This window comes from Caretta caretta, chromosome 1 (assembly GCF_965140235.1).
Source record: "Caretta caretta isolate rCarCar2 chromosome 1, rCarCar1.hap1, whole genome shotgun sequence".
Taxonomy (NCBI): domain Eukaryota; kingdom Metazoa; phylum Chordata; order Testudines; family Cheloniidae; genus Caretta; species Caretta caretta.
Genome location: NC_134206.1, coordinates 5,311,974 through 5,328,755, shown reverse-complemented (window position 1 = coordinate 5,328,755; position 16,782 = coordinate 5,311,974). Strand labels below are relative to the sequence as shown.

Sequence of the window (16,782 nt, the reverse complement as noted above, 5' to 3'; positions counted from 1 at the left end):
TAAGATCCTGATTGCTTTTTCATTGTTCTTAAGATCCAAGGGTTTGTGTCTGTGTTCATCTATGCAAGTTGGTGAGGATTTTTATCAAGCCTTCCCCAGGAAAGGGGGTGTAGGACTTGGGGGGATATTTTGGGGCGTAGACGTCTCCAAGTCTCATGCACGTGAATCATTTTATTGGAGCTCCCTTGCTGGACAATGGCTGTTGATGGGTTGTTTGACACCCTGCCCCGCTATTAGTCACTTTCCTTGCTGTTGCCTCTTGGGAGCTAATATCTGGCTGATTCCCCAACTCACAGCATGTTTTAGTGACCACCATACAACACCATTCTCATAACTCCATATACATTAATGATACACATGTATGGACAGAGACATGACTTTCAGCAGATCATAACCTTTCCCCTGAGACCTTACAAGGCATGCTTCATAAGTAAAATCATGTTTATATGAAAATGAGGTTTATGGCGGTTACAGTATGCTCCCTGATGATAGAGAATGTCTCACCTCCCCCCTTAGTTTGTTACAAGAGGGTTAGCCACCGACTACCTCAAAGGCAGGGTGTGTTATAGTTCTCTTGGCACCCAGCTTTCAAGGCCATGAGGCGGTGTGCCTCAGTTTCCCCATTCAGACACTGCAAACCAGGTTTCTCTGCTGTGATGAGATTTAAATCTGTTTACAGCTATTAACTATGAACTAGACTTATCATAAGGTTTAACATCAGTCATAAAATTCTTATCCCAAAACTTTATGTTCATACATTTTTTTTATCACAGATGGGTGTTTACAAGTATCTTTATGCTACCACACCCTCTGTTCAGATACTGTAGTGTGAGGTTACTTTGTTCATTACCCATGGTGTCCTTTGACTCTCTCCCAGGTAATCAGTCAATGGCTTGTCTTTCCCTCCAGTGTTCCCATCTCTGTGGGCTCTGAATTTAATAATGTTTCTGGAATTTTGGTGCCTCAGGTTCTAGCAAGATATTTTTTTCAGGGGGACCCTGCACATTGGCTGGCCCTTTGCCCCCTTTTCCTAGAGGACAGTGATCTGAGCTCTGTGGGCTAGGTGTGTTTATCCTTTGATCAGACGCCAGCAGCTTTCCCACGACTGCTTTCTGTGTCTCACCAGCATGGGGGAAGACACCCCCTTCTATGTCAGTTGGACCATTTGTATTCTCACAAACTACCACCTGGCAACTTCCTGGTATCAATTCCTCCATTATCAGAGGTGTTGGAGCTGCATCTAGATGTAAAGAGACACAGATACTTTCCAAAAAGAGTATCAAAAATAGCGTCCTGAAAAACTGGGACCTGGATTGGGGTACCCTCCGCCTCCCCTTCCTCTGTCCCTGAGAAGTCAGCTGTGGGACTGCTCCCATCCAGGACAGAATTTACATAGTTCCTTCTCAAAACCTGGGTCACTGGCTGTCAAGGTTCCCTCCCCACTCTGAGCTCTGGGGTACAGATGTGGGGTCCCACATGAAACACCCTCTAAGTGTATTTCTACCAGCATAGGTGAAAAATTCCCAAGACACAAATCATTTCCTTGTCCTTGGACAGAATTGCTGCCACCACCAAGTGATTTAAAGAAAAATCCAGGAAAAAGGGCCACTTGGAGTCCTTGTTTCCCCAGAATATTCCCCGGAATCCCCTTCACCCCTTTTCCTGGGGAGGCTTGAGAATAATATACTAACCAATTGGTTACAAAGTGAGCACAGACAAAACCCCTGGCTTTTTAGCACCCTGAAAATCAATCAGGTTCTTAAAAGGAGAACTTTTTTCTTTTAAAAAAGCAAAAGAATCACACCTGGAAAATCAGGATGGAAGGTAACTTTACAGAGTAAATAAAAAGGTAAAACACAGAGAATTCCCGTCTGGGCTCAGCTTCAAAGTTACGAAAAACAAGAATAAAACTCCCTCTTAGCATATGGAAAATTCACAAGCTAAAACAAAAGATAACAAAGGCATTTCCTTGCCTTTACTTACAATTTCTGTAATTTTAGATGTATCATTTCAGGAGATTGTTTACTAGTTTGATCTCTCTCTCTCTCTGTCCAGAGAGGGAACACACAGAGAGAGCACAAACAAAAGCTCTTCCCCCCTCCCACCCCAGATTTGAAAGTATCTTCTTTCCTTTTTGGTCTTGTTGACCAGGTGCCAACCAGGTTATTGGAGGTTCTTAACCCCTTACAGGTAAAGGGATTCTGTACCTCTGGACAGGAGGGATTTTATGTTACCACATACATCAAGGTTGTTACCCTTCCCTTTATATTTATGACACAGTCTGTGTACCTGGGTTCCCAGATGCTGATGCAGCCTTCCTTCTAGTGTCCTCTGCATCATGTCCCAAGTGACGAGTGGGGAGACATTCCTCTACCCCCACTATTCCTTCCCCAGTTTCCTCCTCTGGGCCCCCTCCTAAGACACATTTCTGTGTGCTCCATAGGAAGTGATCTTTCTTTTGTTCAGCTGCAAAACTCTGCCAGTTAACAGCTGAGACAGTTTCCTTACTCACTGACAACATCTCCCCTGCCTCTGTGCCTGAGGGCATGTTGCCTAGTCTCAGTCCCCTCCCCTACTTGGAAGCACCCTGCTTCCCTGTGTTACAGAGTGACAGGAATCCTCATTCACCTCAGTGGTTTCTGAGATTCCCTGCCCCTTCTCTAGGCTCTCCTCTGGGACACATTTCTCCATGCTCCCTAGAGTTTGTCTCTGGTTCAGCTGTGACCTGCTGGAAGCTAACAACCTGGACAGTTCTCTTCCTGGCAGGTATTGCACCCCATCCCTTCCTGATGTGATGTTTCCTCCAGCTTGAGTGCACGAGTTGTTCTAAACCACCCTCCCGCCTGGAAGCATGTGGCTTCCCCCTGCTGAAGAAAAATCAAGGAGACTCTCTCCAATTCTCTCAGCAGTTCCTGAGACCTTACCCTTTCCCTCAGGGGTCCCAGCATAAAACTCCCTTCTGCAGCAGGTAAATGCTTTAAGCTGAGCTACACAAAAAAAAACATGACCAAGGAGCAGGTCGACTAAGAGGTGTTCCAATCTCCACAATCCAAACACTTTCCAGACCTTCCCACACTGCAAGGATTTTACCTAGTGGTATGAGGAATCTGCTTTCACCCACCCTCACAATCTCAGCCATTTGGCCAGGTAGCATACTGGCCTTTGGGAACACACTCTGCTTCATCTGAGAAATCGGGGCCTATGTATCCCTCTGCCCCAAGTACTCCCTGCCATCCATTTGGAGAGCGTTAACATGCTCCATGTCTGGTTCTGCAGAGGCTAAGCTCACAAAATCAGTATGATCATATTTTTGTTGCTTCGGGAGTTTCTGTGGTGAGAACAGAAGAACTAACATGAGCTATAGGTTGCCTGCTTCCTCCTAGCACAGGGCATTTATTCCTCAGGTGATGAGTGGAATTACACTGATAGCACCTTTTGAGATCTTCTGCTTCTGCCTCCTCCTGACTGTCCTTAGCCACTGCACGTTCTCACAGGACGAAGGATGGTCCAGACGGGGACGGTTTCAGAGACAATCTGCTACAGTGTTGTCCACTTTACATTCCAGGCTGAGACACCTCCCGGACACAGGAGGCCTCATGACGCCTCTTTGGGCTATGCATTGGGGAGGACGTCCATTCCCCATTTTCCATAATTTCAGGACTCCAAGTCACTCTGATCTGGATACTGCATGTCCCGTTGTCCCACCCCCACCGCCCCACACACTGTGCATTTCTGGACCTCCCCCAGGGACATTTGCAACACCACCTCTAAGCCAGAAATGTGCTTTTAATTTTACTGCCTTCTTGTTTTTCATCCTCTCCAGAAACAGAGATGCAGGGGCTCAGAGAGAGCAGACCCCTCTCCCCCCTTGAAAAAAATGTTATACTAATTGTTTTGAAGGTTTAAGCCTGTGAGTTTGAGATATCAGCAACTTTCCTGTAAGTTCTTCTTGGGTCCTAAGAAGCTCACCCGTCCTTAGAGGCCACAGGAGAGCTCCACATGAAATCACTGGAGACTCAGTGGCGATTTAAATCAGGGCATTTATTTAAGTCACTACATATGGATTACGGGGGAACTCCTGGATCTGTTGGGAATTTGGCCTTTGATCTCAAAGGGGACCAGATTCACCCTGAGTGTTTAACTTTTGGCTCCTGGCAGTGAAAATCGCGGCTTTGGGTCCTGCTGCAGAAAGTGCGATTCTGTTAGGGTGCTGAAAGAGTCTGAGGGGAAACCCCCAGTTCATGGGGTGTTCTGAGACCGGGAATGAAAGTTGGGAATTTCAAAACACAGAAGGCCTGATTTTGCTCTCAGAGAGGCCAGTGTCAATCTGGAGTGACCCAGTGAAGACAGAATGTGAGAGCAGAACATAGCCAGTGTGTGGCCCATTCCTGTTGTGAAACATCTGGTTGCACAGATACACTCTGCAGAGGCTTTGGCTGCACTTCCTAACAGGGCAGTGACGTTGCTGAATTGCAAAACTTGAGCGAACCAGAGGAAAAACCACACAGCACAAAAAAGGAAGTTACTGAGATAGATAGAAGGACACAGTAAGAGAAAAGGAACTAAATTTAAAAACAAATATTTGTCTAAACTCTTTCCAATACATTTGTAGTTCCAATTTTACCAGGTAAATCCCTTGGTGTTTCCAAGAGTACTAAACAATTTAAGTCACCCTGCTGGTGAATTCCCCCAGATGGTTATTGATTTGAACAATGGAACCCTTCCTGAGCCCTCAGCACTAACCTTAATGCAGAAACAGGCAAGTCACCGCAATCCTGCTCAGCAGAGAAGGGAAATCTCCTTACGGCTACTGCAAGGCTGAGGCTTGAGAATCAGTGTGTGAATGTCACATGGCTGACACTTCACATGCTGCACAGCAACCTTTATAATCCCCCTGAACACTCCCTGCAAACTGTCAGGTTGCCCAGGACTCCCGTAGAATTCCCTGGACTCTGTGAGCTGCGGGAAAAGCAGAAAATAGACCCTAGAGAACTGCAGCCTGAGAGCCCACCCGGGAGTGAAGAAATGATCTGCCAATAACAGGGGCTCAGATTTACAGAGCAAAATGCAGTTTGCGAACGGTTCAGCGCAGCACATGGTGATAGATTTCTTTCCTGTGTGTAGTGCAAGGCCACCTGCACTCACTGGGAACGCTGCCACAAGATTGGGGGCCAGAAACACATTTCACTTGATGGTAGCATTGTACAGCTGCACACCGCCCATGCAGCTGTAATAGCCATTCCCTTCGCCTCTGAAAAATCAGTGCCACCCTGTCGCAGGCAAATTACATGATCCTGAACTGATGCAAGCTGAAATGCGTGTAAAAGGGTTTCTTCTCCCAGGATTCTGACATCAATGGTATTTGCCAGTGGCCCTTGGGAGGTGTTAACTTGTTTTTTGTCTGACAGCTGCCAACTGTTTTAATGGTTAATCTACTCTCTGCATCAGGGAGGCATCACATTTCAATTCTGTTTTGACCTTTCACAGATTGGTGCAGAAATGGGTTATGATATCCTGGGTCAGAGCTAGCCGAATGGGACTTCTCCATTGACTGTGTTATTCCTTCCTCTCTTCCTGTGCTAAAAGGACCCGGACTTCATCTCACATGATATCCCACTTTTTACGAGAGAAGAGGCATGGAATTTGCCTGATCTATTACCCTGGGGCTATTTGAGAGTGATGTATTTTCATAGACTCATAGAATATCAGGGTTGGTTAGGACCTCAGGAGGTCATCTAGTGTAACCCTGTGCTCAGAGGTAGGTCAGTAGGTGTGCCCTGCTTGAGTGAGAACATGGTGGTACAGGAATCAAATAACTGCTACATCTGGATCTCCTGTTTGGGCTACTGTCCCTACCCCATATTTGCGTCATAGGTGCCTTGCAGCCAAATTTGGGGTCCAGAGGGTGTAAGATGGATGGGTTGTCACCCCTGGGGTGCAGTCTGGAAGCCATGAGAACTGCTGCACCCCTCTAACCACGGAACTGGGCTGGCCCTGTTTCACACTGCTTTGCTGGAGATTCAGCTTCTCCTGGCTCTGTGATCACCAACCCTAGAGCAGATGGTGCCACACACTGAAGCAGAGCTTCTTGAGAGTTTAGCTAATCTCCTAAGTATAAACAGCAGACCCCAGCCGATTTCTCAGCTCCCAAGGCTCATATCCCCCCGCCCAGCTCCGGAGTATAACCCCAAAATTATACTGTCTTACACTGCATAGGGATTTGCACAATGTAAATGTGATATTCCCCTCTGGTGTTATCTGGACCGGTGATCTGCTAGGCCTCTCCAATCCTTGACTCTGGGAGCCAGCCGTACCCTGCTCTGCTGTAAGAAACCCTACTCCTTGGATGTCCACACACAGCCTCTGGCATGTAAGCTGCTCCCAGCTCTCTGCAAGTGAATGACTCTACCCAATATCTCCGGTCCTGTCTTCTGATAGGGGCCAATATCATGTGCTTCAGAGGGAAAGAATGGAACAGGGCTATTATCGAGGGATCCATTTCTTGTCATCCACTGCCATCATCTGGCAGTCAGGGGCTAGGGACACCCAGAACATGGGGGTGCATCCTGGAACATCTTGGTTAACAGCCATTGATGGACATATCCTGCATACCTTTATCTAGTTCTCTTTGAACCCTGTTATATATTTGGCCTTCACAAAATCCCCTGCCAATGAGTTCCACAGGTTGTCTGTGTGTTGTGTATACTACTTCTTTTTCTTTGTTTTCAACCTGTTGCCTATTATTTCTTGGTTGACCCCGGTTCTTTCCTTACGTGAAGGAGGAAACAAGACTTCCATATTCTCTTTCTCCACACCATTCATGGTTTTAAATGTCACTATCATACCCCTCCTTAGTTGTCTCAATTCCAAGCTGAAATGTCCTAATCTTTTTAGTCTCTCCTCAGATGGAAGCTGTTCTAGACCCCGAATCATTTTTGTTCCCTTTTTCTGTACCTTTTCCTTTTCCAATATGTCTTTTTTGAGATGAGTCTACCAGAACTGCACAAAGTATTCATGGTGTTGTATTTATGTAGTGGCATTATTATATTTTCTATCTTTTTTCCTGTCCCTTTCCTAATGGTCCTGAACATTCTGTTAGCTTTTTTGACTGCTGATGTTTTCAGAAAACTATCTACGATGACCCCAAGATCTCTTTCTTGAGGAGTAATAGCTAATTTAGTCCCCAAGATTTTGTATGTTAAGTTAGGATTATATTTTCGAATGTGCTTTACAGCTATCATCTGAGTCTTTTAAAAGCGTAGGAGGGAATCCTCCTTATAAACTCACTGGGACACTGCACCCCATATTCTTCATATTTGTATAATTTTGATATAATTCTGGCATATATGTCTTGTCAGTTGTAACAGGAAAAGTTATGATTTCCTAAAAAGGACTGTCCTGTTTGTGTGGCTGTATCGTTTTTGTATGGGAAATTATGAATATTGACGATGTATCTGTATTTGAAAATGAGTTACAGCTTCGTGACTCCCACGAGGCAAAATGCTTCCTGTGTAGATAGCTGGTGGTAAAGGGCCTATTCAGGGTCTGGGACATTAGGGGAAACAATAGGCTTCATGAGAAGCTTATCCCCACTGAGTGAGCCTTTCTGAGAACACTCCATAGAGACGATGGATAATGGCTGCTGTGAGTCAGCAGGGCAGCCAAGGTTGTGTGACCAGAGCAAATGACACTGAACTCCATTTTGGGTACCTGTATTTTTCCACAAACTGGACCAGGAACTGATTTTGGAACACAGGATTCCCACCATGGATTAAAGCTATATAAGGGGGGGTGTAACATCATCTAGTGGCCTCACTCACCATACAAGAGAACTCCTGGAAATATGTAAGACACAAAGATTGAACTGGGAGCATGTCACACTCTAAACTCTTTTGTGCCCAAATTAGGCCCCCAGGCACCTGTGATGCAAGCATGGAGGAGGGACTGTAGCCTGAGGAAAGATCAAGATGTAGCAGCTGTTTGATTCCTTAACCACCATCTTCATACCCCAGCAGGGCACACCTACCTAAAATACCACCACACTGAAATGGCTCAGGCTGTCACACTGAAATGGCTCAGGCTGTCATACTCCTGATGAGGCTTTAATCTTCCCCATTTCAGTCTCCCCCGCAGACCCTCGTAACCTGTTGGTGACTTTTACTAAAACTATCTGTGACAAAAAACCTTAGTCATGACTATTCAACTGGTCTGCCCCTCTTCCTGAAAAAAATTGTGTTTTGGGCCAGGATATCCCTCCCCGGGTGAACACATTCTGGATGCTGTCGAGGGTTGTGGTGAATGCAGGCCCATGGACCGATTCAGGCAGTCCGATTCAAAACATAGAGAATCCCTCTAGGCAAAACCTTAAGTTACAAAAAGATACAAAAAACAGGAATACACATGTCTTTGTGGTATATATATATAAGGGGGAGGTATAGCTCAGTGGTTTGACCATTGGCCTGCTAAACCCAGGGTTGTGAGTTCAAACCTTGAGGGGGCCATTTAGGGAGGGAGGGATAGCTCCGTGGTTTGAGCATTGGCCTGCTAAACCCAGGGTTGTGAGTTCAATCCTTGAGGGGGCCATTTAGGGATCGGGGCAAAAATTGGGGATTGGTCCTGCTTTGAGCGGGGGATTGGACTAGATGACCTCCTGAGGTCCCTTCCAACCCTGATATTCTATGTCCTCCAGGACAGTGAATTTCCAAGTCAAAACAAAGAAATCCAAAAGCATTTTCTAGCTAGATTTCTTACTAACTGTACAGGAGTTGAAGGGCTTGCATCCTTGATCTGTTCCCAGCAACGTCATCACACAGACAGACAAAGGCTTTTCCCCCCTCCAGATTTGAAAGTACCTTGTCCCTCATTGGTCATTTTGGATCAGGTGCCAGCGAGGTTACCTTAGCTTCTTAACCCTTTACTTGTGAAAGGATTTTCCTTCTGCTAGGAGTACAACTCGTAAGAACTGCACAGTCAAGGAAGGCTGACTTTTTTTACAGATTGTTTGTGAGCATACTCTTCCTCCATGCCAGGGGTAACTGGGGAACCATGGCGCTCACAGAACTTCTGGTCTTTCTCCCAAACCGCATCCCACTTAGTGCTGGTTCACATACTCTCTGACAATTTGACAGTTCCCTGATGGACACTGCAGGCCTGAGGAGATATCGTCTCTTGTGTCTGCAGAACTTTGCGTGAACTTTGTGTCTGCAGAACTTCTGCAGGTGTATTTGACTACTTTGTCACGAAGCTCTTTCGTTTTGACCCCATAAATGATAGGGTTGAGCATGGGAGGGATGAGGAGATAGAGGTCAGCTAAGATGATATGAACATAGGGTGCGATGCCTTGACCAAAGTAGTATGTAAGAATGGAGAAGAAGGTAGGGGTATAATATGTCAGCATCACACAGATGTGGGTTGTGCAAGTGTTGAGGGCTTTCTGGTGGGCTTTATGAGAGGAGATTCTGAGGACGGCCCTGATGATCAGACCATATGAAATGGCAATGAACGTCAGGTCAAACCCAATGATTACAAACATTAGCACAGCACCATATATCCTGCTGACTCTGATGTGCCCACACACCATCTTCTCCAGAGCTATGTGCTCACATTGCGTGTGGGGGATAATGCGGTTGGCACAGAATGTCTGCTGACTCAGGAGCAGGGGCAGGGGCAGAATGAAGAGAACAGCTCTTATGAAACCTACAAGCCCTAGCTTAGCTATTTGTGCATTGCTGAGGATGGTGGCATATCTCAGAGGGTTACATATGGCAACGTAGCGATCGAAGGCCATTGTCACGAGGGTGGATGAGTGCATCACAGAAATCGTGTGGAGGAAGAACATCTGGGTGAGGCAGCCAGCCACAGTAATGCCTTTCAAATTGAACCAAAATATGCCCAGTGCCTTTGGCACAACAAAGGTAGGTGTGGCAATGTCTGTAAGTGCCAGCATGCAGAGCAGGAGGTACATCGGCTTCTGCAGAGTCTGTTCCTTACCTACAACAGACAGAAGCGTGACATTTCCCAACAGGCTGATAATGTAGAATGTAAAGAAAGGGATGGAAATCCAGATGTGGGCAGCCTCCAGGCCAGGGATGCCCATTAGGATGAAAGTTGAAGCGTCAGAGTGGGTGAAGTTGAAAGGTGCCATGAAGCAGTTGATGCATCGATATGACTCAGAAATGCTCAAGGTGCCTGTAAAGGGAGAAAAGCACAGCAAGGGGGTTCTTATTTGTAAAAAATAATATGGTAAATATGTTATAGTTATGAACATTCTCGGAGTCTTCTTGAGTGAGGAGTGAAGAACTACCGACGATGTCACTCCCTACTTTCCATAGATCTAGAATACGGAGGTTCTCTATATTTTGAATCTAATTACCCTGTAAGTTATCTACCATCCTGATTTTACAGAGGTGATTTCTTTACTTCTATTTACTTCTATTTTTATTAAAAGTCTCCTTGTAAGAAAAATGAATATTTTTTCATTGTTCTCAGATCCAAGGGTTTGGGTCTGTGGTCACCTATACAAATTGGTGAGGCTTTTTAACCAACATTTCCCAGGAAAGGGGGGGTGCAAGTGTTGGGAGGATTGCTCATCGTTCTTAAGATCCAAGGGTCTGGGTCTGTAGTCACCTAGGCAAATTGGTGAGGCTTTTTACCAAACCTTGTCCAGGAAGTGGGGTGCAAGGTTTTGGGAAGTATTTTGGGGCGAAAGACATTTCCAAACAGCTCTTCTCCAGTAACCAGTATTTGTTTGGTTGTGGTAGCAGCCAATCCAAGGACAAAGGGTGGAATATTTTGTACCTTGGGGAAGTTTTGACCTAAGCTGGTAAAGATAAGCTTAGGAGGTTTTTCATGCAGGTCCCCACATCTGTACCCTAGCGTTCAGAGTGGGGAAGGAACCTTGACAGGTGGTGTGCCTCAGTTTCCCCATTCAGACACTGCAAACCAGGTTTCTATGCTATGATCAGATTTAAATCTGTTTGCAGCTATTAACTATGAACTAGACTTTCCATAAGGTTTAACATCAGTCATCAAATTCTTATCCCAAAACTTTACATTCATACCTTTTTTTTAATCACAGATGGGTTTTTACATGTATTTTTATGCTACCACGCCGTCTGTTCAGATACTGCAGTGTGAGGTTGGTTTGTTCCTTACCCATGGTGTCCTTTGACTCTCTCCCATGTAATCAGTCAATGGCTTGTCTTTCCCTCCAGTGTTCCCGTCTGTGTGGGCTATTAATTTAATTGTGTCTCTGGAATTTTGGTGCCTCAGGGTCTGGGAAGATAGTTTTTCAGGGGTATCCTGCACATTGGCTGGCTCTTTGCCACCTTTCCCTAGAGGATGGTGATCTGAGCTCCCTGGGCTGGCTGTGTTTACCCTTTGATCAGACACAACTTTTTCCCAGCAGCTTTCCCACGACTCACTAGCATGGGGGAAGACACCCCCTTCTCTGTCAGTTGGGGCATTTGTATTCTCACAAACTACCACCTGGCAACTTCCTGGTCTCAATTCTTCCGTTATCACAGGCATTGGAGCTGCAACTAGATGTAAAGAGACACAGATATTTTCCAAAAAAAGTATCAGAAATAGCATCCTGAAAAATGGGACCTGGATTGGGGTACCCTCCGTCACCCCTTCCTCTGTCCCTGAGAAGTAAGCTGTGGGACTGCTCCCCTCCAGGAAGCCAGTTACACAGTTCCCTCTCAAAACCTGAGTCACTGGCTGTCAGGGTTCCCTCCCCACCCTGAGCTCTGGGGTACAGATGTGGGGTCCCGCATGAAACACCCCTTAAGGGTATTTCTACCAGCATAGGTGAAAAATTCCCGAAAGGCACAAATCATTTCCTTGTCCTTGGATGGTATTGCTACAACCACCAAGTGATTTAGACAAAAATCCAGGAAAAAAGGGCCACTTTGAGCCCTTGTTTCCCCAAAATATTCCCCGGAAACCCCTTCACCCCTTTCCTGGGGAGGCTTGAGAAAAATATACTAGCCAATTGGTTACAAAGTGAGCACAGAGGAAACCCCTGGCTTTTTAGGACCCTGAAAATCAATCAGGTTCTTAAAAGGAGAACTTTTTTTTTTTTAAGTAAAAGAATCACACCTGGAAAATCAGGATGGAAGGTAACTTTACAGAGTAAATAAAAAAGTAAAACACAGAGGATTCCCGACTGGGCTCAGCTTCAAAGTTACAAAAAACAAGAATAAAACTCCCTCTTAGCATATGGAAAATTCACAATCTAAAACAAAAGATAACAAAGGCATTTCCCTGCCTTTACTTACAATTTCTGTAACTGTAATGTATCATTTCAGGTATCTTTTCAGGAGATGATTTACCAGCTTGGTCTCTGTCTCTCTCTGTGTCCAGAGAGGGGACACACAAAGAGAGCACAGATAAACACTCTTCCCCCCCACTCCAGATTTGAAAGTATCTTCTTCCCTTATTGGTCCAGTTGGCCAGGTGCCAACCAGGTTATCTGACCTTCTTAACCCCTTACAGGTAAAGGGACTCTGTACCTCTGGACAGGAGGGATTTTATGTTACCGCATACATCAAGGTTGTTACCCTTCCCTTTATATTTATGACACAGACTGTGTACCTGGGTTCCCAGATGCTGATGCAGCCTTCCTTCTAGTGTCCTCGGCATTATGCCCCTAGTGACGAGTGGGGAGACATTCCTCTAGCCCCACTATTCCTTCCCCAGTTTCCTCCTCTGGGCCCCCTCCTAAGACACATTTCTGTGTGCTCCATAGGAAGTCATCTTTCTTTTGTTCAGCTGCAAAACTCTGCCAGTTAACAGCTGAGACAGTTTCCTTACTCACTGACAACATCTCCCCTGCCTCTGTGCCTGAGGGCATGTTGCCTAGTCTCAGCCCCCTCCCATAATTGGAAGCATCCTGCTTCCGTGTGTTACAGAGTGACAGGAATCCTCACTCACCTCAGTGGTTTCTGAGATTCCCTGCCCCTTCTCTAGGCTCTCCTCTGGGACACATTTATCTATGCTCCCTAGAGTTTGTCTCTGGTTCAGCTGTGACCTGCTGGAAGCTAACAACCTGGACAGTTCTCTCCCTGGCAGGTATTACACCCCATCCCTTCCTGATGTGATGTTTCCTCCAGCTTGAGTGCAGGAGTTGTTCTAAACCACCCTCCCGCCTGGAAGCATGTGGCTTCCCCCTGTTGCAGAAGAATCAAGGAGACTCTCTCCCATTCTATCAGCAGTTCCTGAGAACTTACCCTTTCCTTCACTGGTCCCAGGATAAAACTTACTCCTGCGGCAGGCAAATACTTTAAGCTGAGCTGCACAGAAAAAACATGAGCACGGAGCAGGTCGACGAAGAGGTGTTCCATTACTCCACAGTCCAAACACTTTCCAGACCTTCCCACACCACAAGGATTTTACCTAGTGGTATAAAGAATCTGCTTTCGCCCACCCTCACAATCTCTGCCGTGTGGCCAGGTAGCACCCTGGCCTTTGGGACCACATTCCGCTGAACCAGAGAGATATGAGCTCCTGTATCCCTCTGCCTCAAGTACTCCCTGCCATCCATTTGGAGAGCGTTAACATGCTCCATGTCTGGTTCTGCAGAGGCTAATCTCCTAAAACCAATATGATTGGTTTCAGTTGCTTGGGGAGTTTCTGGGGTGAGGACAGCAGAACTAACATGAACTATTGGTTGCCTGCTTCCTCCTAGCACAGGCCATTTATTCCTCAAGTGATCAGTGGAATTACACTGACAGCACCTTTTGAGCTCTTCTGCTTTTACAGGAGAGTTGGGATGGGGGTTAGAGGAATGTTTTTGGGTAAGAGAATGTTTAGGCTCCCATCCCCCTACTGTCTTCCCAGGGGCAAAATGGGACACTCCCTTCCCACCAGTTGTCAACCCCTCTTTCTGTGGCCTGGCCTCAATAGACACCTGAGTCTAATCGAAGTCATCAGCTAAAAAAGCCATCTCAGCCCCAGACTTTACATCTTTGTCCCACAGACACTGCTTTACTTTCAGCCGTACTTAGTAAATGCTCTTGAGCAACAAGTCCAAGTATTTCTTCAAAACTTGCCACCTCTTTACCCCTCACCCATTTTCCCAAAAAATCTTTCACATTCTTTAAATATTCCCCATTACTCATCCCAATATCCCTCCTAAGATTCCTAAATTTAACTCTCTATATTTCAGGGGTAATCTGGAAACTTCACAAAACAGTATCTTTAAATTTACAGTTGTCTCTAAAGCATCTTCATTAGGCATTCCATTGAAATCATTTGGAGCTTTGCCAGTGAATTTTGCAATCAGGGTAGGAGCTCTCTTACCAGCAGGGATTTTATGTATCACATACAGCCTGTCGAAGGCAGTCAGATATTCAGCAATATCATACTCCTGACTGTCTGCAGGACATGAGTGTTCCCATTTGTGGATTTTTGGAGTGATGGGAGTCATTGGGGTCAGGGGCCTCTGGTTCTGCTTCTCTATCAAGTCCAGTTGGTGTTTTCACCCTCTCACTTTCTCTCTCTCTCTTTTTCGCTCTTTTTCTTCCATAGCCCTGCTGTGTGCAGCTTCCTCCCTGGCTGCCTCTTCCTCCATAGCCCCTTGGGGTGCAGCCTCCTCTTCTTTGACCTCATTGCTGCCTGCCACGTTTGAAACTTGCCGTAGTTTCCCTTCTCTGCTGCTTCCAGTTTTGCCAGCTCTAGTTTTGTAGCTCCAGCGTTGGTTGTCATTTTTTTGCTTTCTTGTGCTTAATTCCCTCATTGAACTTAAACAAACAGAAAATGACATAACAGTGCCTCCTCCTGACTGTCCTTAGCCACTGCACCTTCTCACAGGATGAAGGATGGTCCAGATGAGGATGGTGTCAGAGACAACCTGCTACAGTGTGGTCCACTTTACATTCCAGGCTGAGACACCTCCCGGACGCAGGAGGGCTCATGATGCCTCTTTGGGCTGTGCATTGGGGAGGACGTCCATTCCCCATTTTGCAGAATTTCAGGACTCTGAGTCACTCTGATCTGGATACTGCATGCCACAGAACATCAGGGTTGGAAGGGACCTTAGGAGGTCATCACAGTGTCCCGCTGTCCCACCCCCAGCCCCCACACACTGTGTGTTTCTGGACGTCCCCCAATAACATTTGCAACACCACCTCTAAGCCAGAAACCTGCTTTTAATTTTACTGCCTTTTGTGTTTCTCATCCTCTCCAGAAACAGAGATGTGGGGGCTCAGAGGGAGCAGACCCCTCTCCCCCCTTGAAAAAAATGTTATCCTATTTGTTTTGAAGGTTTAAGCCTGTGAGTTGGAGATATCAGCAACTTTTCTGTCAGTTCTTCTTGGGTCCTAAGAAGCTCACCCGTCCTTAGAGGCCACAGGAGAGCTCCACATGAAGTCACTGGAGACTCAGCGCTGATTTAAATCAGGGCATTTATTTAAGTCACTACATGTGGATTACGGGGGAACTCCTGGATCTGTTGGGAATTTGGCCTTTGATCTCAAAGGGGACCAGATTCACCCTGAGTGTTTAACTTTTGGCTCCTGGCTGTGAAAATCACGGCTTTGGGTCCTGCTGCAGAAAGTGCGATTCTGTTAGGGTGCTGAAAGAGTCTGAAGGAAACCCCCAGTTCATGGGGTGCTCTGAGACCGGGAATGAAAGTTGGGAATTTCAAAACACAGGGTCCCTGATTTTGCTCTCAGAGAGGACAGTGTCAATCTGGAGTGACCCAGTGAAGAAAGAATGTGAAAGCAGAATATAGCCAGTGTGTGGCCCATTCTCGTTGTGAACTCTCTGGTTCACAGGTACCCACTGCAGAGGCTTTGGCTGCATTTCCTAACAGGGCAGTGACATTGCTGAACTGGAAAACTTGAGCGAACCAGAGGAAAAACCACAGCACCAAAAAAAAAAAAAAAAAAAAAAGGAAGTTACTGACACAGATAGAAGGAAACAGTAAGAGAAAAGGAACTAAATTTAAAACACAATATTTGTCTAAACTCTTTCCAATACATTTATAGTTCCAATTTGACCAGGTAAATCCCTTGGTGTTTCCGAGAGTACTAAAAACTCAGCACTAACCTTACTGCAGAAACAGGCAAGTCACCGCAATCCTGCTCAGCAGAGAAGGGAAATCTCCTTATGGCTACTGCAAGGCAGAGGCTTGAGAATCAGTGTGTGAATGTCACATGGCTGACACTTCACATGTTGCACAGCGACCTTTATGATCCCCCTGAACACTCCCCGCGAACTGTCAGGTTGCCCAGGACTCCCATAGAATTCCCTGGACTCTGTGAGCAGCGGGAAAAGCAGAAAATAGACCATAGAGAACGTCAGCCTAAGAGCCCCCCTGGGAGTGAAGAAATGATTTGCCAATAACAGGGGCTCAGATTTACAGAGCAAAATGCAGTTTGCGAACGGTTCAGTGCAGCACATGGAGATAGATTTCTTTCCTGTGTGTAGTGCACTTCCACCTGCACTCACTGGGAACGCTGCCACAAGATTGGGGGCCAAAAACACATTTCACTTGATGGTAGCATTGTACCACTGCACACCACCCATGCAGCTGTAATAGCCATTCCATTGGCCTCTGAAAAATCAGTGCCACTCTGTCGCAGCCAAATGACATGATCCTGAATTAATGCAAGCTGAAATGCGTGTAAAAGGCTTTCTTCTCATAGGATTCTGACATCAATGGTAGTTGCCAGTGGCCCTTGGGAGGTGCTAACTTGTTTTATGTCTGACAGCTACCAACTGTTTTAATGGTTAATCTACTCTCTGCATCAGGGAGGCATCACATTTCACTTCTTT

The 16,782-nt window shown here is 46.0% G+C and overlaps 1 protein-coding gene across 3 annotated transcripts in view; it reads right to left on the bottom strand.

The window, feature by feature from the left end:
* Positions 1 to 16,782, bottom strand: part of LOC142068342 (olfactory receptor 52D1-like) — a 31,709-nt gene that overhangs the window by 5,969 nt on the left and 8,958 nt on the right. The window contains exon 2 of one of the 3 annotated variants that reach the window (XM_075125601.1): positions 9,991 to 10,188. The exons of 1 other annotated variant lie outside the window; for it this stretch is intronic. In XM_075125601.1, coding sequence (XP_074981702.1) covers positions 9,991 to 10,144 — 154 coding nt within the window. In that variant the 5' untranslated portion in view covers positions 10,145 to 10,188. Of the gene's footprint in view, positions 1 to 4,743; positions 4,902 to 9,990; positions 10,189 to 16,782 lie in introns of those variants that run through there. One more of the 3 variants, XM_075125607.1, reaches the window with a different exon arrangement.